The sequence below is a fragment of the Sparus aurata genome, chromosome 8 (assembly GCF_900880675.1).
Source record: "Sparus aurata chromosome 8, fSpaAur1.1, whole genome shotgun sequence".
NCBI classification, from domain to species: Eukaryota; Metazoa; Chordata; class Actinopteri; order Spariformes; family Sparidae; genus Sparus; species Sparus aurata.
In genome coordinates, this window is record NC_044194.1 from 20,860,219 (window position 1) to 20,886,767 (window position 26,549).

At 40.9% G+C, this 26,549-nt stretch overlaps 1 protein-coding gene across 9 annotated transcripts in view; it reads left to right on the forward strand.

The window, feature by feature from the left end:
* Positions 1-26,549, forward strand: part of LOC115586358 (pleckstrin homology domain-containing family A member 7-like) — a 140,536-nt gene that overhangs the window by 27,847 nt on the left and 86,140 nt on the right. The window contains exon 1 of one of the 9 annotated variants that reach the window (XM_030425329.1): positions 6,759-7,760. The exons of the other annotated variants lie outside the window; for them this stretch is intronic. Coding sequence (XP_030281189.1) covers positions 7,690-7,760 — 71 coding nt within the window. The 5' untranslated portion in view covers positions 6,759-7,689. Of the gene's footprint in view, positions 1-6,758; positions 7,761-26,549 lie in introns of those variants that run through there. 9 annotated transcript variants of the gene reach the window in all.

A 26,549-nucleotide genomic window follows, 5' to 3' on the forward strand; every position in this document is an offset into this window, starting at 1 on the left:
AATGAGCTTATGTGCTTTGATTTACAAAAGAGGAGAGTCATGCTGCTTCTTTCCTTTGTATACTAAAGTCTCAATGCATAAAGAGATGTTTTTTTTTTCAGAGTGAAGCCCTGTGTTGTGTATTGGGCTGGATAAATATGATGCGCATTAGTGTCCTATTTGTACCAGCAGCTGATCTCATTAAGATAGTCCATACCTATTAAACGATACCTTTTCACACATACACGGCAACGTCAGTGATACAATTATCCTTAGTGTCTGTTTACATAACCTACAGGTTGATACGCTGCTGTTCATATTTTAATTCTCATCTTGTATCTCATTACTATTTACTCCTGCATCAGCCCAATTCTCTCAACAGGATCATTACAGTTTCATTCTGTCTTTGTGGACTGTGTTCGTCTCCTTGCATACCAATAGGGCTTTCATGTGTGTGTATGTGAGTGAAGAGCCTGTAGCCAGTTCGTCATAAATAATATCACAACATAGAAACGTGTGTGTGTGTGTGTGTGTGAGAGAGAGAGAGTGTGTGTGTGTGAGAGTGTGTGTGTGTGTGTGTGTGTGTGTGTGTGTGTGTGTGTGAGAGTGTGTGTGTATGTGGAGGTGTGAATCTTCACTGGCCTCAATGGCCGATGGTAATGCACTACATTACTGCAGTTGGCTACTTTTTCATCATTTAAAGTCAAGTTTTTATTCAGAAAGTCCTTCCAATAATCAGACTACAGCAGCCTACAAAATGAAACCTGCATATTTTCATTACATAAACAATACAAAAACAAAACATTTATCCAGCTGCAGTGCCTTAAACGTTTGTTGTAATCTACAATTATGTTGTTTTCACATGGCAGCTTGTGCAGGCACACACACATGAACATTACCCTGGGTTGTTTTGTTTTTTGTTTTTTTTACCAATATTTGCAGTGAGAAGAAACTTTGAATACTAATAAAAGAGACTTTGGTATTTGATGACCTGAGAATGACACTCAAATCTCAAATATTGCTCTTCAGAATCGCTTTAACAGTTTGCTGACATAACATAGTGTTGCTTTAATTAGTGCACAAACACTGCAAGCATTTTCCTTGGCTTTTCTGTTTCTCTCCTTTGAGGTTTCTCTCTTCCAGTAGGAATTTTTAACCCATGAATCTTTTGTCATAACAGCAGGTGTGAAACAAGAAGGCCCACATTAACTAGGGGAGGTCACATCCCAATCAATGTGTTTACAGAAGGGATGTCTGTCCACCAGGGATTATCTAATGTATGATTGACAGTTGATGGGAGGGGTCTAGCGAGGACAGATTGTCCACTAGTTAGTCAAAATAGAAGTATAAAATGTTACAATGGTCACCAAATGTCAATGGTCACCAAATATACCTGGGCTGCCGTTGATTTTCCTGGGCAGACTGCCCAAGTGAAGTATATTTGTGTGGAACACTGATGTCTATTTCCGGCGTGAAGTGATGCAAAGGATGAAAATTCATTGTTGTATAAATTGCATATAATGTTGCTCCTTTCCATTCAGTATGCAAGTTTTGTCATTCGCTTCCAGCATGTTAACCACGCTACTGTGGATCATGAAAGGAATCAGCTCAGTGACGTTTGGGATTGAAGGGCATCACAGAGCGCGATTAATCTGTGTTATTTGATTTAACAATTTATTTTTATATAATAATTAATCGGATTCAACATGTTATTTTGACAATCTACATTTTCATTAAAATTTAAATAGTTTAAGCCCTTTTCAAGTGCTAAAATATTGCCAACAGGAAAGTCTTCTCATTTCTCTTTCACTGTTTGATTTGATAATGCAAAGACATGTGCCGCAGGGTGTGTGAATCTCTATTTGACTCCTGTTTTTCAGCACCAAAGCATGCAATGCTTATCAGATACAGGGAAGGGATCAAATCCAGTCAATCCCAGTCGTTTGAAGAAAGTATCTTTTCCTTCCTCTTAACTCTGGATCTGATGCAGCATATTAAAGATTTCCTCTAATCGTGGTGTTATATTCTAGCTGGAGAAGATGGAGAGATGTGAGGCCTCAAGGAATGATGAAAGGAAAGCGCTCAGAGAAAAGAGTATTAATAGTAGGGCTGCATGTTTGCGTGTGTGAGTGTGTGTTAGTGTATGTTTGTGTGTGTAACTGAAGATTGAAGAATCTGGATCAAAAGATCTCCCGGGATATTCACATAAACGCACACACACACACACACACACACACACACACACACACCACACACATTCTTGCATCATTCTAGCAAAAATTCTCCAAGACGGAGGAGCACATTCTTGAATTATATGAGTCAGATAATAGTATATCCAACAGAGAAGTGTCTCCATCTTTCTCAGATACAACACGTGCACCAGTCCAAAACACACACGACTCTTGTTCCCCTTTATGGACTCTAATCTGTTTTTCATCCAGAGACATGCATCTTGTGCTATTAGCAGATTCTCCTTGAGTTCAGACCAGCTAAATGATCGATCAAGGTCTCCTGAGAAAACCAATATAAAGTCCCACCAGAGAGTGAGCACAGGCAAAGTGGAGGGGAAATGATAGAACAAGAGATTTTATCTCTTTTTGGAATGAGAGAAAGTTTGTGTGTGTGGAAGTGGACAAATTAAACTTGCACTTGGTAACTTTTTAAGATAGTTGCTGCGCAATGCAGTAGCCTAGGTAGTTCAACAGTTTCTGATTGAAAAGAATTTATCTTTTTAAAGTGTGTTTATTATTGATATAGTGACTTTGTTGTGCTGTAGATCCAAGTCTGCACAGGGTGTTTTATTTTGAAATTTGACCAGATGCTCTCTACTGTTCTGTTATCTGGCTTGATCTGCTCTGTGCAGCTTGACTTGGTGTGTAGAGCAGACTGATGAGCCCTTCTTGGACACTCCTGAATCCTGGAACCACAAGTATAGTCTAGAGTGGCTGTGATCAGCTCCTGAAATGTGATACAAATGTTCCCAGTGGAGTTTGGGGGTTATTGTGTCCAGCCTAGCTTCCTCAGTCGAGCTACTGGGTTAAGTTTGTTTCAAGCATCTGACCCTGAACATAGCTAGTTGTAGTTCCAGATATGTTGTGAGGAGACCAAGAACCATGTTCTATGCTGCAGATTAGGGGACAGGAAGTGAAAGTTTTACTCAGGTGTGGGTAGAAAAGTTATTTCGTGATTTCTGAATAGACGGCACCATCTTTGAGGTGAAAATATCAGGCCCTGGAGCTTGTACTGCCAAAAAGCAGAGAATGTTCTTCAGAGTTAGATTTTAAAGCCAGAAATATAAAGTTATGTCTAAATCAATGGTATCGATCAAAAACTAGACGTATTGTGTTTGTGCCGTTGGGCAGTAGTTTGCACTTAGGGAAGGATGGAAGGTGAGTGTTTTTTTTATTTTTTTTATTTTCAGATTTGACCTTGACAGCGGGCAAACAGAGGCAGAGGTGTGTAGGTAGGTTGTGTGTTAGTGTGTTTGTGTAGATTTAAAGGCGAGCAGCTAGGAAGGGGTGCGGACTGTACAAGTGTGATAAGCTGAACCGCAGGGCCAATCACACTCCTGCCATCTTACCCACTGACATAACGATCAACACAGCTGTCAGCTGTCTGCAAGACTGCAACCGCTGTACGTGTGCTGTGTCTGCATGTGCTGTATATCCATATAAATGTTCTGTATTTGTATGATTGCCATTTGTATGTTTCTTACATCTGTTTGCACATGACGATCTTTTTATGTGTACCTTACATCCTGTGATGTGACATACACCTGTTTGTCAGTCAGGCTGTGCAGAAGATCCTCCTCACATGTCTGTGTGTGTGTGGGTGGATAAACAAGCAAAGGTGGAGCCAACCTGCTTCTTCAGACAAGGAAAGTAAAGACGAGGATGGAGAAAACTAAGAAGCAGGGTCCCCTCTGTTTAGCAGCCCTGGTTAGATTGTGCCGGAATAAAATTTTGCAACAAAAACAACCAGCGGGAGACGGACATGCCCCCCTCCTTTCCTCTTACCTCTTCTGTTCTTTTCATCCCCTCCCAATCCCTCACCCCCTGCCTACCTCTCTCATTCTGTCTCCCCCCTCCCTGCTTTTGCTTCTCAGCCACCATCCTCACTTTACCTACCCCTTTTCCCCTCTTTCTGTGCTCTCACCACAGCAAAGAGACCTGATGTAAGCAGCCCATTACAGCACAGTTGATGATGTTCCTTCAGGCTGTGTGAATAAATTCAAGTCTGGATGATGTCAGAGGTCATCAGACAGGGATGTGTGACTCCACAATATTTGGCAAAATGTATCTGATTTAGTGCATTTAACAGGTTTTAACCCTGCCAGTGGCACTAATCAAACCTTTTTTTCAAAATGAAATGTCCATAAGTCTAAAAGATTGCACCTTTAATAAATATCTCAGCAAGGTTTGTCCTGCTCTTGCTGTCACTTTAACTTCTGTGTGGTTTGATATTCCAATGCAACAGGACTCACTACTTAATCTGTTTCTATAATTAGTTGAATCATCATCATGGTGTGGACACTTATCAAATCTGCATGACGCTTCTTGATAAAAGTTTGTTAAGTGGTTGATGAATGCCATGACCAAACATTCCCTGGCAGTGTTTTTCCATGGCTGATCAAAAACTGTTTCTTGCAAATGTGAGTGCCACAGACTTGCGAAATGAGCCCATGCTCTGATTAGGCTGAGGGATTTTCACTTCACACGGGACAGTGATGCAAGATGATAGTAAGAGTGTCATAAAAGAATGTAAGATGTCAAAAAGGAATGACTTTATCTGCTCCAAAGGGAAAAGCTCAACCAGTAAACATTCCCTTTTGTATTTATTCTGTGGTAAGAGCTCATGTCACACTGCACCAATTAACAACTTTCATCATCAGGTTAGTAGTTAGGGTTGTGAAGTTATCAGGGTTGTGAAGAGGAAATCCCTTCAGTGAATACAAAAAAGGAAAACAACTATTCATTAGCTAATCTATTTGCTACATGTTTTTAACTTTCAAGTCACTACCTTCCCATGCAAACTCCGTCTTCATATCAGATTACACGAGGACTTTGACCCACAGTGAGTGAAGCTGTCATTTTGCCAGCTTCACGCCTGTGTCACCAGCCGTTCCCCAGGTGCAGCAGAGCCGTCCTTGCAGCAGGGTCACAGCAGTGCTCTGCTTAGTGGGGCACTGGAGTAGTCCACCTCTCCAGGGAGACAGCACATCTCTGTTTAGCTACACAGAGGTGACCTCTCACCTGCAGGCTTCATGTGCTGATTGGGAGGTTTTGGAGTCAGACTGTGTGCTGCTGTGAATAACCTGCTGTGCACTAAAAACAGACTATGACTGCTGTGAGCTCTCCTTTCTATGTATCTGTCTGAGCCATTGGTTTCCAGCCTATCACTTATGTGGATTTGTATTACTGGTGGTGAAATAAGTAATGGATATATTTGCATTTTGGGCTGACGGTTGCAGTGATATATTTTCATCACAAACGCTCGGTGAGTTAGAGTTTTTTGACGGTGACAGGTGCTGTTTTTCGGGCAGAAATGTGACGAAGAATTGGTAGGACAGGCGGGAGGACAGACAGGAGGACAGACGCTTCTCCATGTACAGCTGTGGTATATTTTTTCCTCAAGTTGCCAAAGACAGTTACAGTGACTACGTTACTATTGTTTGGTCGTGTAACGTTGCTTTGTGGGAAATTTCTCTTTATTAAGTTGAGTGAGGACCTGTACGATCGACACACCCCCGTTTCGCGCCGCCTGCTTATCCATTCACAATGGTTTACTTCGCCAATAATTCGGCCCTGATACTGCCTCCAGAGGTGGATCAGCCTGAGCGAAATTTCATCCCTTGCCGCATCTGAAACCTTCACACAGAGGTGGAGGCAGAGAATTGGCGCAGGATCCCTGCATGCAAATGGCAGTGTGAATGGGGCTGTAGTTGCAACCCTGGTTATAGATTACATTAAAAAGTGATGACTGATCATAGCATAATGTTATCATATCATTCCATATGGTTTCATTGAAATCTGACAACTTCTTAATACAACCTGTGTTGTTAAAACCTTTTGTCTAGGAAACTTATTTATATATCTAAAAGTGAGTTAGACTCAGGTATCAAATCGGCAAATGTGACAAAACCTGCTGTGACATGAGCTCATTAACTTCCTCCTCTGATCTCATACGACAAACTTTACACCAGCATCTTTTCTTGCATAAATTGTTCATTCATGTAATTAGGGTGTACACATTATCTTCCTGGCCTTAACAAAACCAGAGTACTTTAAATACTTTATTGTGATTACATAACCGCAATCCACTACAATCATAATTGCCCTGGCAAATTAAAGCTGTTTACATGGCCTCTGCCAGGTTTGCATTCAGGTCTCAAATTACATTGCAGTCACATTTTTTGTGTGCATGTAAACACCATCATGGTCTCTCTTTCCTCATTCTCACTTTGCCTCTTGTCCTCCTTCTCTCTCTCTCTCTCTCTCTCTCTCTCTCTCTCTCTCTCTCTCTCTCTCTCTCTCTCTCACATTCACACACATTTTCTCTCTCTCTTCCTCTCAGCAGTGTATATCCTGCCAGATGAGCATGAGGCGGGAAAAGGAATGTAGCTCTGCTCTGTTTACCTCTTCCTCATTTTCTCTCTCTCTCTCCCTGCTGCCTCCCTCTTCTCTCTCTCTTTCTCTCTCCTCTCTCTCTCTCTTCTGTCTCAGTGTCTCTCTCCCTCTCTCCTCTCTCTCTCTCTCTCTCTCTCTCTCTCTCTCTCCTCTCTCTCTCTTTCTCTCTTTCTCTTTCTCTCTCGCGCCCTGTCTGTGAGTATGCTCAGTCATTCAGCTCCGTGCACCGCTGTTGTTTCGTGAGACTGTAGAGCCGGTGGGAAGCCTGTGATTGGGGAAATAAGCGCTTGTGCCGGAGCCGGCTACCTCAGAGACAAACTAGATACAGTGGCGGGATGCAGGGGCTGTGGATTTAACCAGCTCATGTCAGAAAGAGATGGATTTTTGGCGCCTGTGAACTTTGGAGAGAATGCACTGGATGTGTAAAAGACATAAACAGCTCCTGTTTGGCATCAGGGACTGCTGGAACAGCGGAGGACTCTGAAATCTTCTGCTTATCTTGAACACTGTCTGATGTAGCTCTGCGCCTGAGAGGTCGAAAGCCCATCATTAAGATGCAAGGTGGAGACACGTTTTACGCATGATTTAACAGGCAAAAGATACATCTCAGCAAGATTACCTCAACAACATCTGTTTTACCTGATTACACCTGAGATGTGAGGGAAAATGACCGGCTCGAGGCAGGATTAAAGGAGCATCCTGTGATGTCAGACTTCACCTGGGGCAGTCTTCTGAGACTCTGCTGAGTAGTTGTGGCATTGTTGGGGGGGGTGGGCGGCAGGAGCAGACTTTATTTCCAGGTGTGTAAACCACACCAGACTTGACTCATCTGATATCATCATCCCATCTCTGTTTTGACTCAGCCCCCTTAACTCATTTTCTCACCTCATCTTCTCAGTAGTCCCTCCTCTCAAAGCCACCACCACCTCTCGTTTTCTCCCCATGGAGCCACTCAAGAGACAAGAGAAGAGACACTGATTAATGTGACTCCCAGCAGTCTGATTCCACAGCACTAGAAATAGAAAGGAGAAAGAAACAGCGGCCACACTTTTGAACTGTCATCACGTGGAACAAGAGAAGCACCATGTGGAATCAGTCTGGATACTGCAATCACATACCTCACGCCGGATATCCCTTCTACCATGCACCCTGCAGGTATGCTATCACAACCCCAACATGTGACCAAACTCTCTCTGTGCAGTTACAGTAACTTGTTGAAGTCACTTCTTGCTTTGAGATCGTGTTGCTAATTAGATTTTTGTACTAGGAAAACAAATCTGTGCATTTACCATGTATGATCAAAGTGATTCTAATCACTTTAACCTTTGGTTTCTCTCAGAGGTCATGCTTTGCATGCTGTTGGGAAAATTTGGATTGCCAGTCGCGAAAGTTGTTTATCCAATGAGTCCGATTAAATACAGCCTTGTTTGTTTTCAAGCAAGCCGATATGTTAACGTTTTTAGTCTTCTCCAAAGCAAGAGGTTGTGACCAAACTGGTTCGTCAGGAACATTTGTTTGGCGCCCAGCTTGAACAGAACAAGGAAACTGGTTTTGCCTGTGCAGAATAAAACAAGTTAGTGAATAGGCAGGTGTGTTGGTCAGTGTGACAATAGTGGCAGAGTGAAGAGTTGTTATCATGTTTCCCAAAAACACTCCTACAGTCAGGTTGTTGAGCTTATTCTCCATACTGTATTTGAAAAAATACAACCTGTTTTCAAATTTTTTTCTTCTGAAAAACACTTGATTTAAACAGATTACATAAGACTTTACTGGTCTTCTTCCATTATGTCCCTGGTCTACCCCCCCTCCGGCAGCAGTAATGACATCATTACATTTATCACAAGGTTTCAGATGTGACCCAGTCTCAAATGAACACCATCAATCCTCATTCCCTGAGGGGAGAACAGACCCCTGCCTACGCCTCTTTTTCTGTCGGATACTGTAATAGCCTCTAACCTCTAAAGGCTGCTCGAGCTCAACCACCAGAATACTGATTCACCATTACTAGTTATTAATGAATTCTCTGTGTGGTTGAGTAATGAGGACATTGTTTAAAAAAGAATAGCATGATGAATCATCATAGTGTGTATGTGAACAAGTGCACATGCATTATAAAAGCTTGGTATTTTTTGTCTTCATCAATCCATGGTGTGCACATTGGTTAGTTATGTGTATTTGCTGGAGATGGTGCAGCAGCAGCAGGAGCGATCGGGGTGGTCTGCACCGGGGGGCAGAGGGATTTAGCTGATGAGTGAGTCATACCTCAGACCACTGGGCAGGTCAATGACCTGTCAGATCAGCCAGCTCATGGTAGAGAGCGAGATAGGGAGAGAGTGCACAGGAATCCAGGAAACAGCCCTGAGCTCCAAAACAAACTAACCATCGCTGTTCACTCCCACTCTTACTCTCTTACGGTGAAGTACTCTGACTCACACCATGAATGTTCCACCTGTAGCCCAACCACTTCATGCATTCAGGTCAAATGTGTTATCTATTCTGCATAAATGCAATGTTCAACATGCTTAGGATTTAGATGAAACAAACAGGATAGCTGCTGGATATGAACTATTTACTGACTGCATTATATATTATCTTTCAGTGCTTTATTTTGTCAGTGTTCTTTGGTGCTTCAATGTCATTTGTGTTGTTTCCCATCTTCTCATCTTGATTTTTAATCCTCTTCTTAGATTTACAGTCCTTTGGGGGATTTTTCCCTTTACTGCATATGCCTCTGTATGAAAAGACCGACTGCTGAGTAGAATATTAAAATTAACACCTACATTGCACTGACAAAAGGGGGGAAATGGTTCTACATTTGAGATATTAAGGGAACATTTCATAGGATATGAAGAAGCAGACTGACAGCACTGAAATTAGATCTTAGTTTCTCTTGGAGGAAGAAGCAGTAAGGCTTAAATATTGCATTTGTCACTCCAATGAAATTATAAAATGTTCAAACCGTTTTATTTGAGACTCTCTGTAAACCATCAAATGTGGCTCATGAAATTCAAACTGCTTCTATAATAACCACATTAGACTTATAGAAGCATTAACAGTATAATGAAGTTTGTTCTTTGAACTCAGTAAAAGTCCTTGTGCAAGTTAATGATCACCTCACCTGTCAACAGACTCTTCTTTGACTCCGCCAGACTCCGCCAGACTCCGCCCCCAGCCCTTTGTTTAATTCAGTGTGTTTACATTCAAATGACAAGGTGTTCATTCGCGTTCCGAGGAAGTCCTTTACCAGACTCCGTTGTTTGGTGCGCTAACCCAACAAAAGCCAGCTGTGTCAGTCAACCATGGAGGCATGAGGTGAGCGTGAAAGCCTAATGGGGGTCGGCATGTGTGTGACTCAGAGTACTGATGTAGTTGTGTGTGGGTATTGGGTGGAGGACTGGAAATAAAATGTTTTCTGAGTGGGCGTATCTACATTGTTTAACTGACTGATGTCGATACGCTGAAATATTTGATAAAACTGCAAGAAATTGGGAAATTATTTCAGAGATGAATAATTTCCAACAGACAGCAGGCTATATTTCACAGAATTTACTGAGAGGATTTATTGAATAGGCCATAAAAGCTGATGGGGAGTGACAGGTGACAAAGTTCATGGCACAGTTGCAGACTCACAGCGCTGCATGAGCCGAGTTACCCACACATCACAGATGCATTCACCTGTCTGCACGGAAACCTGCATGTGAAGATTTTACACTAACTTTACTCTGTATTGTGTTTGTGCGTGCGTGTGTGTATGTGTAGGGGCGTGCAGGGCTGTCAGACTCACAACGGCTCAGGGATGTAAATGGATTTGGGCTGGTGGCCCGGTGGGGGGTGAATGGAGCAGATTGTCTGAAAGCCTTTGCCTCATCCTCATGCACGCACGCACGTAGACATACAAAGTGCTCTGTCACGCCTGCCCCTCCACCTATACATACACAGACACAGTAATTTCATAATTCACCTTCTAAAATCTCACAATTGACTCTGGTTTAATTTTTGAACCGACTAAACCTTACTCAAATATTTAGATGGCGAGGTGTGTGATCGCCTGCTAATCTCCAAACGTGTTCTGAATAATGTGTTTAACTAATGAAACAAGACAACAAGAAAGAAAATGTATTATAGAAGTGCCATCCCTGTTATCTTTAGTTTAGGACAGGTAATGCATTTGCTTAAAATGATTTCCTGCAGAGGAGGGAATGAGAATGAGCTTTCAGTGTTGAACTTGATCTGAAGGCAAACCAGAAATAACTGTGAGCAGAGTGTCATAGGTAATAACTCCCAAGAGAGGAACACTGTAATGGTGTAAGAGGTTGTAAGAAGCAAAGATAATAATGTATATGTCCAGAGGCAAAAAAAGGAGTTGATACTTAGAAAGAAAATGTATCTGTGAGTGCGTAAAATACCTTTTTAGATTGGAATTGATGCTCCTGATCATTTGAAGAACTAATTTTTTCTCACACTTTTCCTCAGTAAACTACCAAATGTTAACATGTGCAATTGCTCTCCATTACTGTACTGTACAGTATTCATGGCAGCATTTGACTGAGATATTCTTGCCAAGTGTATTCTGGGCAAGAGAAGGCATAGTTTTTAAATACCAAAATGGCTGAATACATAGCCTGAAGCAATATAAATGTTGGCCACATGCAGCCAGGCATAAGAGTGTGAGCCAGCTTCACATTACCAACCAGCATAAACTGAAAATAAGACAATTGAGGGCTGGAGCGAGATTATTTTTGGACAGAGGAAAAGGAAATGGCCCTGCCTCCAGCTTCATGTAGAAATTGGAGGCAGAAAAGTACATTAAACAAATGTTAGATGCTAAAATAAACCAGAAATCTGATTAGATGTGTTCAGAAGTGGATTTCAACTCTGGTACACACACACTTGAATGCCTCTTGTAAATACACAGGAAATGTACAAGGAAAAGGGCCCCACAGTAAAGAATCTGACCAAGCATCGTATCGTGAGAGTCTCCAGGAGAATCTGTCATTCAGTCTCTGTAGCTGCCCTTTCCTCCTCCTGAGTGTTGACACACTTCTGTGACTGGATGCTTGATGCGACTGACACTTTGACAAAATGAATTCCCTACAAGTCGCTCTCAGGGAGGGTGCCCTTATGTCAGAGAGTGCCTGGCTGTCACAGCAGCAGGCTCGGATGAGGCTTGACTAAAGAGAGAAAGCTGACATGGCTGTGGTTTCTTTGACATGGTGGTTGTCTGTGACAGTCGTGATGTGTTGAAAGGATGGTGGGTTAACTGTGGATGTCAGTCAGTTTTCATTACAAAGTTAAAAACTACAGGACAACTGTAATCCTGGTTTCTTATATGATCAGTGAATCGAAAGTTAAATAAACCAGTTCCAGAGCAAAGTGTATGAAGACCCTACAAATTGATTATATCAGAGGGATATTGCTGTGAATCAAAGCATATAATAATTATTTGTCCTTTATTCTATTCAATCGACAGAAAACAGCGTCTTTGCCATTTTTGCTTGACAACATTTAAAAAAAACGTCAGACATTTGCTGTTTGTAGCTTCTCAAATATGACAAACTTGCTGTTGTTTTAGTGTTTAGTTTTTCATTTTAAATGTATTTTATTTTGGGCTGTTGTAAGATGAAACGGGCAAAGTCTGTTTGGGCTCTAAGAGAATGATGGACATTTTTCACAGTTTTCTGGACTTTAAAGCAACAAGATGAAACGTTTTTACCTCAGAATCATGTTGATGGTTCAGTGTCTTGTTATAGGGTGAAAGGTATCTCTGTCTCAGCCACTCTGCACCACTATAACTTGTTTCTGCACAATGTATCCTCAATGAGAGCGTAGGACCACAGCGTTTAATACATGTTTACTTCAAGACATGAATCAGTTTTCAACACATAAAGTTGTACCAGACCTGGATTTGTATTTACCAATTTCTACATAATGTTGCTTCAAAAAACTAAAATTGCTTAATCAAACACATGGAAAGACCAATTCCACAGTGTAACTTGCAAGGCTGAGATGTGACTTTTGCATTGATTAGACAAATACACGCTGATATCAAAAATATTATCAACATCTCGATATTGATGCGAACCCTACCAGGAGCTTTTGATCAGCGTATCATCGGATTCTGATTTTACACACATTTTACAATGAGGATTTACAGTATATTAACTTCCCTGTAGAAGCTAAGACTGCATAGAGAACATTTTCATTTTCACTTACTCGGAAAGGCTTTATAGTTTCATGGTAGCATATTTTTGTTGTTGGATGAGAAGCTTGCATCTCCAGATTGTCAACATTTCAGCAACAGACATCCTTGCTTGCATTGAAACCAAATAACCTGCATTTTTCATATTATTCATAGGGCTATAAAACTCTCAGCCTATTGGGGAACAATGCAAACGTAATTCAAATTGATGTATAAAAGACATTGGTGCCATTTTGTTCTGATGTCAGCAATTTCCCTATAGTCATTAGCCAGATTAACTCAATTCATCTACAGTCTATTCTACACAGCCAGGATGGTAAATTAGTATGATTTCCAACCTTTCAAGCTCATTTTACATGCTTAGATGGGACACTGTGTCCAAATGTCACCCTTTTTATAATTCTAGATCTGTCCTTGCCTCAACCTGCCTAATTCATGACAAGTGGGAGGAAATTAAAGCAAGGCAAAGTTATTTCTCTTCGTAGCAGAGTTCACTGAAGGTTTTAGGTGGCTAAATCCATCCTAGAAAGCCATTGGTGGCGAGTGTAATCTGTCTTTTTTTTTTTTAATGCTGGTTTCATCAACATTTAGTGTGGGTGCTGTGGCAGGAATGAGAGGATCAGGGCTGAGAGGATAGAAGGCAGCTGTGAACATGAACAGTTTGAATTACAACAAGATGAGAAAGTATGTTGACCAGCCCACCTATAAGCTTGCTGGATATGGGTCATTACAGTTGAACAGTTCAGTACAGATGGATGGACTGTAGCCTAGAGCACCTCTCAAAGGCTGCTGACTTCAAAGGCTTCACCTCTGTTGGTTTTAGCTGAACAGGAGGAGAGACAAGATGCTGAGCACTTGTTTGGGAGGTGTTGACTTCTGTTTGGGCCTCATCCTCGGACGGTAGGAAAGAATCAAGTCACTTATTATGTCAAGACCAATATGAGTACAACATGGCTTTTTTCAGTGAACATGTCTGTGTTGTGTTTTATGTGTACAGTAATAATACTCTGAATTGTCACAGCATTGGAGAGAGAAATGAGTAACTCGTGGCTAGCTCTTTACTTTTATGTTGCGCCAAGATATCTACATCAAAAGTCAATATTTCCAATAAATGCTGGGTATCTTTGCTGGAAAGTTGGCTTTGCAGTTTTGGGGTTAAAAGCAATCCGTATTGTGTCAGTCTTCTCACCCGATGTGGAAAAGGGTCAATAGAATTACTGCTTTGCACAGCTCCCCTTGGTTTTACAATGTTTAGCTGTCCAGTCTGCAACTCTAGTAGTCTGGTTCACTCACTCTTTTCTCAGCATCTATCTCAAAGAATTGCCTCTAAAAACCCTCTTTACATGGGGCTTCGATGATTACTACCAAGTTAGAATATGATAATGTCTACAATGAAACAGTGTGACAGATGATGATACAGTTATTTGAAGGCAATGGGCATAAGGCAGGTGTTGTGTAAGTTCTGTTTTTGACTTAACAAACTCAGAATCCTCACCAGCTCAGCACTGAAGTCACCGCTGCTCCAACTCTCTGGCTCTCATCACCAATGAAGGGAGATGGCAGCTCTCACCTTCAGCCTCTGAAGCTTGAAACAAAGTTATTTAGCCAGCTCTACTGATGATGCTAAGCTAAGAAAACAAATACAAATGGCACAATTAAAGGAAACACACTTTTTTTTCTTCCCTCCGTTAGGCCTTTGAAAAGCAATGTTGTGATGGTCAAGAGCTCAGTGGGCGATGACCGTCAGCTATTGGTGAGGAATGGTAACTCGTAATTTATCATAATTTATTTTAACATTCATATAATGTTGAGGCTTGTGTGAATTTTGTTTATTTTGATGTTACAGTTCTGACTAAGAAATAGTTTACAATGTGAATTTATGATGTCTGGGTTATTCCTAAACTTGTGATACGGTGCTAAATGGCACAGATGTGTGTTTAGTCAGCGCATTGTTTAAAACAATAGTCTGTAAAGGTATTTTGATTTCTATTTCTGGATGCACATTTGTCCTGTTTAGTCTTGTGTTTTTTGTCTCAGGTGCGAGGGCAATTAGTTTGGAGCACAGGATTTGTTTTCCTATTTAGGTGCTTCATTATGATATTAAACACTAATTCTTAATATTAGGATGTTAATGTGTTGATGCACTCAGGGGAAATTAGACTAAATTGTATTGTTTTTTTCATTGTAATTATCTCATTAAAGAGTGAATGGTGTTGACCAGACCTTGTTAATGTCGATGGAGTCTACAGTCTCTGCAGAGTTTAAGAAGCAGTTTTATCAGTGATGTGGGCTGGGGAAGAAACAGCCCCTCACTTTCATTCCAGAGATGGATGTGTAGGATTTTGCTATCAGCCTGCTTTCCGTTCTCCATCTGTTTGCCACTGAAACCCTTTGAGCTCGTACAGTCTCCTAGGTCTCACATTTCCGACCGTGTGGGCTTCACAGCTCTAATCCCTGCCTAATCTGAGACAGCTTTGTGTGTAATCAAAGAATCCACTGTACATGCATGAAGAGGTGGGGCTGTGCAGGAAAAAAACGCACATATACAGGTTACACACCATATGGTTACCATCAAAACCAAACAACAGATTTATATTGTCTTTATAGTTTGACTTTGACATACTGTATGTTAATCCATTTAATTTAACTATCCTTCAAAAGACTAAGTAACAGAGATGGGACCAAGTCACATATGTGCAAGTCTCAAGTAAGTCTCAAGTCTTAACCTTCAAGTCTCAAGTAAGTCCCAAGTCATTTTATCTTGGGCAAGTCGAGTCAAGTCAAGTCCTGTACTAGGTCAAGTCAAGTCCAAGTCAAGTCACCTTATTATTGCAATTTAACCCGCAGAATCTGAACTTAATAAAGTGAAAAGACAAGATATAAGTAACTGTCAGTAAAAATCAATGGCCAATGTGTCCAACCTGTTTAAAAAATGACAATACTTTGGATTTGCATTGTAATTACTGATATTCAGTAAAATACATAATGGAATCAAACAAAACAGAAATTTACATTTACTCAGCTGTTAACCCAAATCAACTTCATATGCTGTTTTTTTAACTAGGGGTTACTTTATTTTAAAATCCTATTTATTTCATGTACTGTTTTAACATATGTATTCCATTTTAAATTATATTTACTTACTTTGCTAAGTTTTAAAACCATATTTGTGTCATGATCTGTTTTTAAGCAGCATCTACTTTATTTACTAGTGTTTTAGCTTGTAGTAATTACTCAGTTTTAAAACAATTGCTTCATTTAGTCCTTCTCAAACAGTGTTCATTCAGCTTCGCAACCTTAGTTACTACTACTACTTTTAGGTGACTTCATCGCTGCGATATTTACTTTGCAGGGATGACCCCCGCGCACGCACACACACGCACACACACACTCACACAGAGGTAGCGGCCAAAATCACGCAGGCGGCCCGCCGTTGCTTAAGAGGCAGGGAAAACACTCGGTAATGATTCGATGTTGGCGGCTGGTATGTTATTAAGCTCATTTAACCCTGTGTTGCTCGTTCGTAAAACGTACAGCCAGTCTTGTGATGAACCGGTCGGAAGGTTCGCTCACGTTGTCTGGGGTTGATGTTGGCAAATTAAAAACAAGAAGTTCCACCAAACCGACCCTTCCCACCCCCACCTCCGTATCATATCAAGCTAAAGTTAGCTAACTACCGACTAGGCTAACAGGATGATATTAGCTAATTGACAAGCACTTACTGGGCAGAATGGCTCTTCAAATGACGAACAAAGTTTGAAGTTGTCGCTTGGCTGTCCGAGATGTTTATGTCGCATGTCTTGCACTGTGCTGTGCGTCTTTTGCCGTCAAAATGGTAATTCCGAAAGCCGAAGACGATGACTCTCGGTACCCCTCCCGCTGCCATGTTGATGCAGATCTGATATAAGAGGGCGGGTTTCTCAAATAAACACATAAGGTACGTAAAGAGGGCATGATTGATTGACAGGGTAGTGATCCAATCATGACAACGCCATTCTCAGCCTGCGCTCCTACCGGGTAATCGATATATATATATATTTTTTTTTTTTCATTAATGTATTAATTTATATTCAAACTGAAATCATGAACTGAATAACACTCAAGTCATTCAAGTCATTGTGTCTCAAGTCAAGTCAAGTCCCGAGTCATTAACTTCCAAGTCCGAGTCGAGTCTCAAGTCTTTTATTTTTTTTCAAGTCAAGTCACAAGTCATCAAAACAGTGACTCGAGTCGACTCGAGTCCAAGTCACAGTGACTCGAGTCGACACGAGTCCAAGTCACAGTGACTCGAGTCCCCATCTCTGCTAAGTAATAACTTTGCAATTGTATAAGGCAATTATGTAGTCTGTATTGATGTACTGTATTGATCTTAAAGTGACAGTTACTTAATTTGAAATGTTCAACTGTTTGGAGTATCTGCATGTAGAAATTTGAATCCGGGATTTAGAACAGGTGTACAACAAGGTTTATTGCCAACTGTTTGATCTTTTTGATGCAGATTGACTGAGTGGGTGGGGATCACTGAGATAAACCCACCCGCTGGATAACTTGATCTGAATGAAGAACACAGGCATCACCATGGCACCTGCTATGTAGGAAATACGCTTATTTAATCTCTTCCCGAGAGTGAGATTGAAATCTTGTGTATTTGGGCTAAGTACGGAACTCGAGGTAGGATGTGTCCAGGAGGTGGAAGCCTCAGCAGCAGGTGATTAAATCCACCCAGAACATTATTGGTATCCATCTTCCGAGCATCGGTGATATTAGTGAAGTGGGTGAAAGACAGCACCCACCCTAGCCACAATCTGTTCAACCTGCTGTCGACTGGCAAAATATACGGTAGTATCTGTAACACCAGCTTCTGTCCTCAGGCTGTGAGAATCCTTTAACTCATCCTCCGCACTTCAACATAAAAAAATAGTTTCTCTCCTGTAATATGAAGGCAACAAAACTTAACCCTAACCCTTTCTTGAGAAAATCTGCAAGTCACAACTTCAGTTTACTAAACTTGAATCTAGCAATGTTCAATGGTTACATTGCAGGTTGTGCAGTGTTAAATGAGGCAACATGTCTTACCACAACTTCTTTTCTGCTTGATTCTAAAGCAAAGCAAGCAGACTTAACTACAAGAGACATCTGTATGATTTTTCTTTTTTTGGGGGGGAATTTAGGAGTTAAGGGTTCAAGGATACATGGGAGTTTGTTGATTGTGAGTGGCATGCAGGCTCTGCATGCACAGCAGCCCACAATCATTCTTCGTCAATTTATCAAACAAAACAGGTCTTCCTTTGGCTGTTTCATGACTTGCACTCCCCTACAAAATAACTCACATTGTTATAGAATTATAAATTCTTTCCAAAAAGAGATATTGAAGTTATCTGGAGGAAATTCAGATAGAACAGCAACATATCGCAATGTCATTTTCCCCCAGTGTTATGCAACCCTTCTTTAATCTGTGAAATGTAAATTTGACAATTTGTGTTGCATGCTTCCATATCCATAAGACATGAATCAACTACAGGCTTCCTTTTGAGTCTTTTTTTCTGACCACATGATGGATTTAAGTACAAGATTTTCTTTCCCTCTAGCTTTGTGGTAGGATTCCACCAACCTGAGAAAAGTATCTGGGTCTTTAGCAAACCACTTTAAGCCGTCTTGGCAACTTTGTCTGTCTATTGTTTGATGCTGGTAGAGCAGAATATTGTGGATTTACAAGAGCTTTATTGCTGGAGGGTGCTGCTTTACTGAGAAGCAGCTCACAAACAACCACACGATAAATGTACAAGATGTGAAATCACAACAGTTTAAACAGCTAAAAGTGTCTATTCACATTACAGAGCAATTGAATTCAATCTAATGTAATCATTACAAATATTGATTAATGCAGGTGTTTACATTTCGTTGTATTTTGGAAGAATTATTAGGTATGTATTCCTTTCCAACTATAGTATCTGCTGTGAAGGAAATCAGTTAAGTAGGACAAAAGGGACAACCGATACACATTTCCATTGCATGTGTTACACTTCCTACACTGGCAACTCCAAACAAGAAATAACTGTCTTGTGTAAGTCTCAGTAGACTCATCAACATAAGTGTGGGCCAAAGCAGAACTGGAGTATTTCTCCTCAGTGTCAGTGGGTAGACCAGATTCATCTCTCCAACCTCTAATGAGGCATGAAGTGCCATTGTATACCTTGGTTTTTCCACAGAGGTCCATACTTACAATATTTCAGCTGCAGTAGCTCCTTTAAGTATAATTAAGCCTTTGTATCTGGTAAATTAAAAAGAAGCATGTGGGCAACTTGAGGTTCAACTCAGGGATGGATATCTTTTTTTAGTGCTGGCATTTCTCTGTTGTTGTGGAAAACTTTTTAGTTTTATCGCCACATTTACTTCTTTGGTAATGAATGCCGCTGCAGATCCGCCTTGTGGGGGAGGAAGTGTTCACGTCTTTGAAGCCAAGTCTCAGTGAAGTGAAACTGTGAATACTGCTGCTGTGGCCAGTCCAAACAATGTAAATGTAAAACTGATAAAAGTATGAACTTTTGAGTTAGTTTTTCTTTTGGAGATTTTATTGAAACATGGCTTTAAGTTTTTATTGTTTGGGATTTTATACTTGTCTGAAATAATCTGATGGTTCAGATGTGGGTGTAGTCTTTAAAATTGCATTGCTTAGACTGAGCCAGCAGAGTGAGGCTTTGCTCTTCAAGCTTGTTTTATTTCAAATTAGTCCAGGGTATTGATTTAAACATATCAACCCTTAGGCTGCATTCAAACCAAATCTGGCTTTTAACCGAAGACGCAGGTCCTCCCATTCATTTAAATGAGGGTAGTGTGTTTTGACTGCGGCAGTGCAGACTGCAAGGGGTGCCGAAAAAAGAGAAAAATCTAGCTGGCTGCAGTCAAGAAGTTGAAATGGACTCAACTTTTGGAAAAAACAAAACCCATTGTTATGTTGCGTTGGCCAATCATGGAAGCTGCCGATCAGACAACCAGCATGAATGAAAAAGAATGAATTTGAAAAGCACTACATGTCTGCTTCTGCCAGTAGGACGTCATGACAAGAGTAGGCATTTGATACGTGGTAATTCCAGTACAGGTATGGCTTGATGTTCTCTGCAAGTAGGTGAAAAAATAACCCTGTGAATATGTCATTATTGGCGTTGGCAATCAGGTAAAATAAGCTAAATGGGATATTAGGTATCCCGATACCTCATGAATTACACACAAACATTTAAATCTATGGTAATTTGTGCAGAACTTGATGCACATTTCACACAGCCTCGCTCGCTAACCTTTACTACATTGTCATCTGCAATTATTCAGTCAGTTTGTCAGATTTTCTTTCAATTCTGTTGCTTTCTCCTTCCTCTCCTCCCACTGTGATTCAGAAGATTGTTTGGAGAGTGGTCAACATAGGCTACACAGCTCAAGAGTGTCAGCAGCACAGCAGCAGCAGCAGCTGCGTCCGTGTATGCAGTGAATCCGTTTGGCCACAATAATGCTCTGCATTCGGACTCCTTTTGTCAGACCTCACAGCCCCAATACACAATGAAGGGCTGAATGTGTAAACAGATGCTTTGGTTTGCAGCTCAGTTGCAGAAGCATAAGTAGTGGCAGGTGTAAGCATGGACACAAATGTGCCCATCGTACAGACATCAAATTGACAGAAAATGTCTGACGCATTTTCAGAGAAGATCAGGGAGAAAAGCGAGGGAGCCAGTTCAGGCAGAGAACTGGAGTTGTGTTTCTAAACCTTTGAGTGACATGTTGTACTCTCAGCTACACATACCAGAGCATACTTGATAAGGAGCATATGATGTCACGCTCAGTTAATGCAGCAATCAAATACAAAATATTTTTGTCTTTTAAGATTGTGATCATGTCAGATTGGGTGATCATAGAGTCATTAGGCCCACTGATGCTTGATTTTTGAGGCTTATGCAGATACTGATATTGAGAGTAAAAACACTTCCAATATGCAAAAATCTGGTCGATATTCCTTTTTACACAGAAAATGAATATATGTTTTTGGATTTTTGCAATGGTCCATGAGGTGTGGTTATAGAACACTTGAGTTAAAGATGTGCATGAAACGGTGGTCTGATATTTTACTATTAACAATTAACTTGTCCAAGTCCACTAAAATGATAAACTTCACTTGGAATATAATAATTGTTACTTTATATCTGTCTCTACATTATGTTCTGTCAAAACGCAGACAGCGATATATATCTGTGAGAGGCCAATGTCGGCCGATAATACCTCTGGAAAGATTTGTGGTCTTTACACGTTGAATTCTGATCAATCATGGCTTGCTGTCGGTCAGGTGCCAGAGACCGCCTGACACCTCAAACGCATATTGCGTACGTTACCATAGTGTTTATGAAAATGAGTTAACCTGGCTCATTTCATCGTTACTTGGCAATGAAGGTTTGCGCTTCCTTTTTCCTTACAGTCGGTATGAAACACTAAATATTTTTTACATAGGACACATGCCTGTTGTTTTTGCTGTTATCAGGCTTGTATAAAGTGTGGACTGACATTAGTCTTTTGCTCTGTGTAAAGCTGAAAAGACATGTTTTGATCAACTTTTGTATTCTGTCAGAACCTGCTACTTTTATGCTTACATTGCTCGGATCAATTGACCAGCCACAACATGGGTGCTTACACTGATCATAAGCATCAAACTCCCAGTTGGTTTAGCCCACCCTATATTCATAAGCAAATCTCGTTCTTGTTCTTTCTTGTTATGGCTTAAACTGCAAAACGGCCAACCAAAGTTTCTGACATGCCAGAAATCTGTCAGATCATTCGACAGCTCGGTGGCTGATTGCTCAGACAATTAATCAGGCATTTAATTGCCCTCTTATACAGCACATCAAATGACCACCAATCTGGCTGGAAGGTTTTATTAATTAGGTGTGGGTTAAGATCAGGCTTAATCTGAACAGTGTCTGCCTGGCTCATCACTGCTGATCACATATTACATTTAATCAGTCTATATCCACATAGTATCCACCTTCTGGCTCTGAATTGAATTTCTCCTGAAGAGGCTGGGATTTATTATCATTGCTTTCTGCAGATTTAATTTTATGCTTTGGGGATTCACTAGGTTGGAGCCTTGACTCCAAAGATCAGTTGTGTAGTCTGGTTTCATGTCACAGTGTAACCGTTCCCTGTCAGGGTGAGCAAGATGTCGTATTATGTTCAAGGACCCAGAGGTATTTTTGATTTGTTCATCATGATTGATGCTCAGAGATGCATTTTTGCTTCTTTTCATCACCTGGATTAGTGCAGTATATTAGCTAAATTAAACGTGGGAGCCAGTGGTTTCATTAACGTTATTACCGAGTCACATTGATGTCAGAGGGTCCTGCAGTGATCAGGGTGTAATTTGGTATCGCACCATGGCATTTAGAAGATGTTTTTTCAACTGAATCAATAAGAAGCTGTCATTTTTCCTCCAGTGGGAAACATCTGTTTGTTTGTGTGGGCATGGTTGTGTCCATTTCTCTGTAACTGGAATGTTTTTATCTTTATCTATGGAGAACCTGTAAAACACACACAAACTCTGCCTCTGAAAATATCTGTCTGTGTTGAAAACATTTATCAGAGGAAATCTTTGCAGTTATCTCCATCATCCCTCCATTTCTTCACCTGAGCGCATCGCTCATTTCCAGCATCTTTGTTACTTAATCATGTAACAAAGACACCCTTAAAAACACTCTTTCAATGAGATTTTCAGAGCAGATTTCTGACCCCACATTAGTGTCTACTGATGCAACCAGAAACAGATTTGTGAACAGCTCTTGTTCTCTTGAGAAACATCATGACACCAAATTCCAGATTTCCATCCTTATTTTTTTGGGTGGTTAATTATTTAAAATGCTTTTTTATCTTCTTTTGTTCTTCTTCTCTCTCTCGCTGCCTTTGATTTGACTCCCGTCGATACTTGCACACACACACAGTCACATTTTTACACACACACACACACACACACACACACACACACACACACACACACACACACACACACACACACACACACACACACCCAAACCCCCTTCCCCTCTCTGAGACCGGCCCGTCAGCCGCTGTGAGGTGTTTTGAATTTGAATGCAGTGTTGACTTGTCTTCCATTAGCATGCCAGCCTGTCAGTCTCCATGCCGAGTCCCTTGCTGTCCGGCTAAAAGCTGCTCCTCTGTCATCCCCACACACACACACACACACACACACACACACACTCACTCACTTTCAGAAGAGGTGTTGCTTGTAGTAAACACTCTAATCTCCTTCCTTTGCAAAAGCCTACCCTAAAATTCCTCCACTATTTGGCGATATTTATTGCAGTGGAAAAGAGTGGGGGCTTATTTAAAGCCAAAGATGGCCTCCTCTTGATGTTGCCATAGCAACAAAATGTCCCGAAGCAGTCTCTTGAGGGCTGGGGGGGAGATTGCTTCTGCCTTGTGGCATTACCAGTAGCAACTGAGGTGGACGCCACTCCGTCTGCTGTTTCTGATTGGTTGTGATAGAAATCTCTATTACACAATCCATGTACCCCACCCTCCCAAAATACAGCCACAATCAAGATGGAACAGCTCATCAGGGCTGAAGAATCCCAATCATGCTACTTGATGGAGCTGCAATTAACTGTCAGGGCAGCTTTATAACCTGTGAATCTGTCTGGGGAGTGTTGTGGTGGGAGGTGGGGCAGCAGCTGCTGTGATGGGACATGAGCTGGGGAGGAAGCAAAAAAGGAAAAAGAAAAAGAGAGATGACAGTGATGAAGAGGAAACGAATGGCTGTAGTTTGTCCAAAATACATTCCTACATTCAATCAAACTATGTGTTGTAAAAGCAGGATGTTGAGGAGAGTGAAAGAAGGACACAGACCAGGACGATGAGAAGAGAAAAACAGAGTGGGAGGAAATGGAGATAAAAAAAAAAAAAAAAAAGGGAGTTGTAGAGAGCATAAATGATGAAATTTTATTTCTAACAGAAAGGAGACGGCAGGCATAATAGAACAAGAAAGGTCATGAGTAGGAGTCATGGCTGTGAGGTTGTGTATAGCTAATCCTGCCAAGCCAGGCAGGATGCTCTATAAATAGTGATATGCATGCACTTATAAAGGGGCACAAAGGTTGATTTTCCTGGAATCAATGAAAATATGATCACCTCAAAGTGAAGGGCAACAGCAGTGACTCATGTGACACAAGAAATTTAATTAATGTTGGTTTAGAGGATGCTTCTTCTAGACTGTTGGAGAGAACACACAAGATTAGAACCACCGAACCTTTGCAATAAAATGTGATTCTTTTTTTTTTATGTGGCATTTTGTGTGTATTTGATTGTTGACAGCAGAGAGGGGACATACACATGGAGAGATATTTTGGGCAATTATGTGCAATTAACGCCCCAGCTGAAATCAAGACAGTTGCATGCATCTAAACAGTTTAGTACAGTATAGTGCCAGTATTAGTATAATTGGCCACATGGCAAAGTCCCCCCCCCCCCCCCCATCTAATAAGCTTGTGCAGACACGTTCACTGTCTTTTGGATTGCTGTATTTATTCACTGCTAATGACAACTGAGCATTTCCTACTGCTGCAGCTCCACATTAGAATCATTTAACTGGTGAAACAGGAAAATACAATATATTCAGTGAGTTTAGCACTTGCTGGTACTGTTTGTCCAAAACGTGTCCACAGAGCAAAACAGCGGCCATTTTTGGCATTTGTTGACATCTCATGGAGTTTTCACCTCTTATTCAGTCTTTATCAGCATAGTAAGTTTGCTCAGTTACCATGAGGAAAGATGTTCCAACTTTGTTTGATGATTCTTGGCGCCTCTTGGACCTCTCATCCATATTTGACATTAAAACGTTGAGCTTGCAGTTCATGAATTTTGTTTCTAAGTATTTCTTTTTCTGGGAGAAATTTACCCCACATCAAGGTCAAAAAACTTTCCATATGTGTTATTCATTAATCGCTCACACATTTCTCATTGGGATTTCCTGTTAAACTATACAAAAAATAAACACGTTTAGAATTCTTTCTACACTGTTTACTTTCAAATCTCCTTCAGCTCTCTTTGTTTATTCTTTCGTAAATATTTTATCCTCTGTATTGAATTATTCATTTACTTACTGTTTAATCATCAAAGTTAATGGCACTAACTCTCTTCAACATACACTTCTCTCTGGGATGATGTGGGATCCACTTATCTGATGTCGGCCGCTCTTCTTTCCCGCTACATTTACATTATTCACAGTTAGATTTTTGTTGTCATCGGCAACTTTGCATTCAGGTCCACCGGTCTTGCTCTGTTTACTCTGAGTCCTCCTGTTTGTGTGAACAGTGGTATTCTTCCATGTCCACACATTGTCAGGACAGGCGAGATAAGAGATGGTGGAAACAGATACTGTACATCTATGGCAGAGGGACTGCTACCTGTTCGCTCTCCTGTCGGGGGGATTGAAGCTTCTGTGGTCGACAGATTCTTTCTTTAACAAGCTGTTAGTTCACAGTGATCAAACTAAAGCGAAGCTGCTCTTCAGTTTTAATGATGGTAGTGTTTTAAATATACCTGATTTATTATTTATTTTGAGTCTGATTCCTCTCCTCTCCTCTCCTCTCCTCTCCTCTCCTCTCCTCTCCTCTCCTCTCCTCTCCCCCCCCCATCCCCATCCCCTCCCCTCCCCTCTCGTACTTGCATTGTATTCTGTGCCGGCAACAAGTATTGCTGTCAATAGAATTAAAAGGATTAAGGAGTAGTCCTTCCAAGCCTTACAATAAGAAGCTGTAAGAACGTTATCTCTGTGCCCCCATCCATACATCTCAACAGCCATACTAATTACAAGCACTGAGCCATTCACAGAAATTTGATGGATGGAATTTCCTTGAGATAGTCTATTAGCAGTTATAAATATGTTTATATTCTAAACTTATTGTCAAAAGCTGCAGAACATTTGCAGAAAATGTTTGACATAAAAAGGTTAGCAACATGGCTCTGTGTCAGTCAGTGACTTCACTGAATCTCGAGTACTGTCAGATGGATTGCCGGGAAATTTTATGCAGACATTTATTATCCACTGAGGATGAATCAATTTGACCTTGATGATCAAAAAATGAAACACAAAAAGGACCCTGACACATTTAAACGATGAGAGTTCTCATAAACTTCAGTTTGAAGTGTGCCTCTGATAAACCTTCATTTTGAGGGCCAACCCTAACACTTCACCCTGTGCCTCTATCTCCGCAAGAATTGAAACACCTTACCCATACATGTGAATGTGTAAAACAGAAGGGTAAGGTTCAAGTGGTAGGGGCAAAGGATGCATTAGGGTTGGGCCTTGGAAACCAGATTATTGTTTTCTTTATGTTGGTAGGAAACAAGAAGACTACTTGTCTTAAGCATTGATACTCAAGATTAAGTTTGATTAAGTTTTATTGCAAGCATTAGCCTGTTGTTGTACCCTTCAGCAAATCTCAGGATCCCAATTAGGGGGCAGAGCTCTTCTGAGGGTGATCGACAGGGATCAATAAAGCATCACATTATGTTATTAACCCTGCATACTGGAGGCAGAAATTCTGCAGCTTTGTGGCTCGGAATAACTGCTTGAGCTACACCACTGTCACCTTTTTCCTAGACTTTACCACTCGATGTTGACCCACGCCCATGTAGCCCAGCCACAGAGCTGAAGAGCAGCCTGTGAATAGGAACCCTGTTATTATGTTGATTAT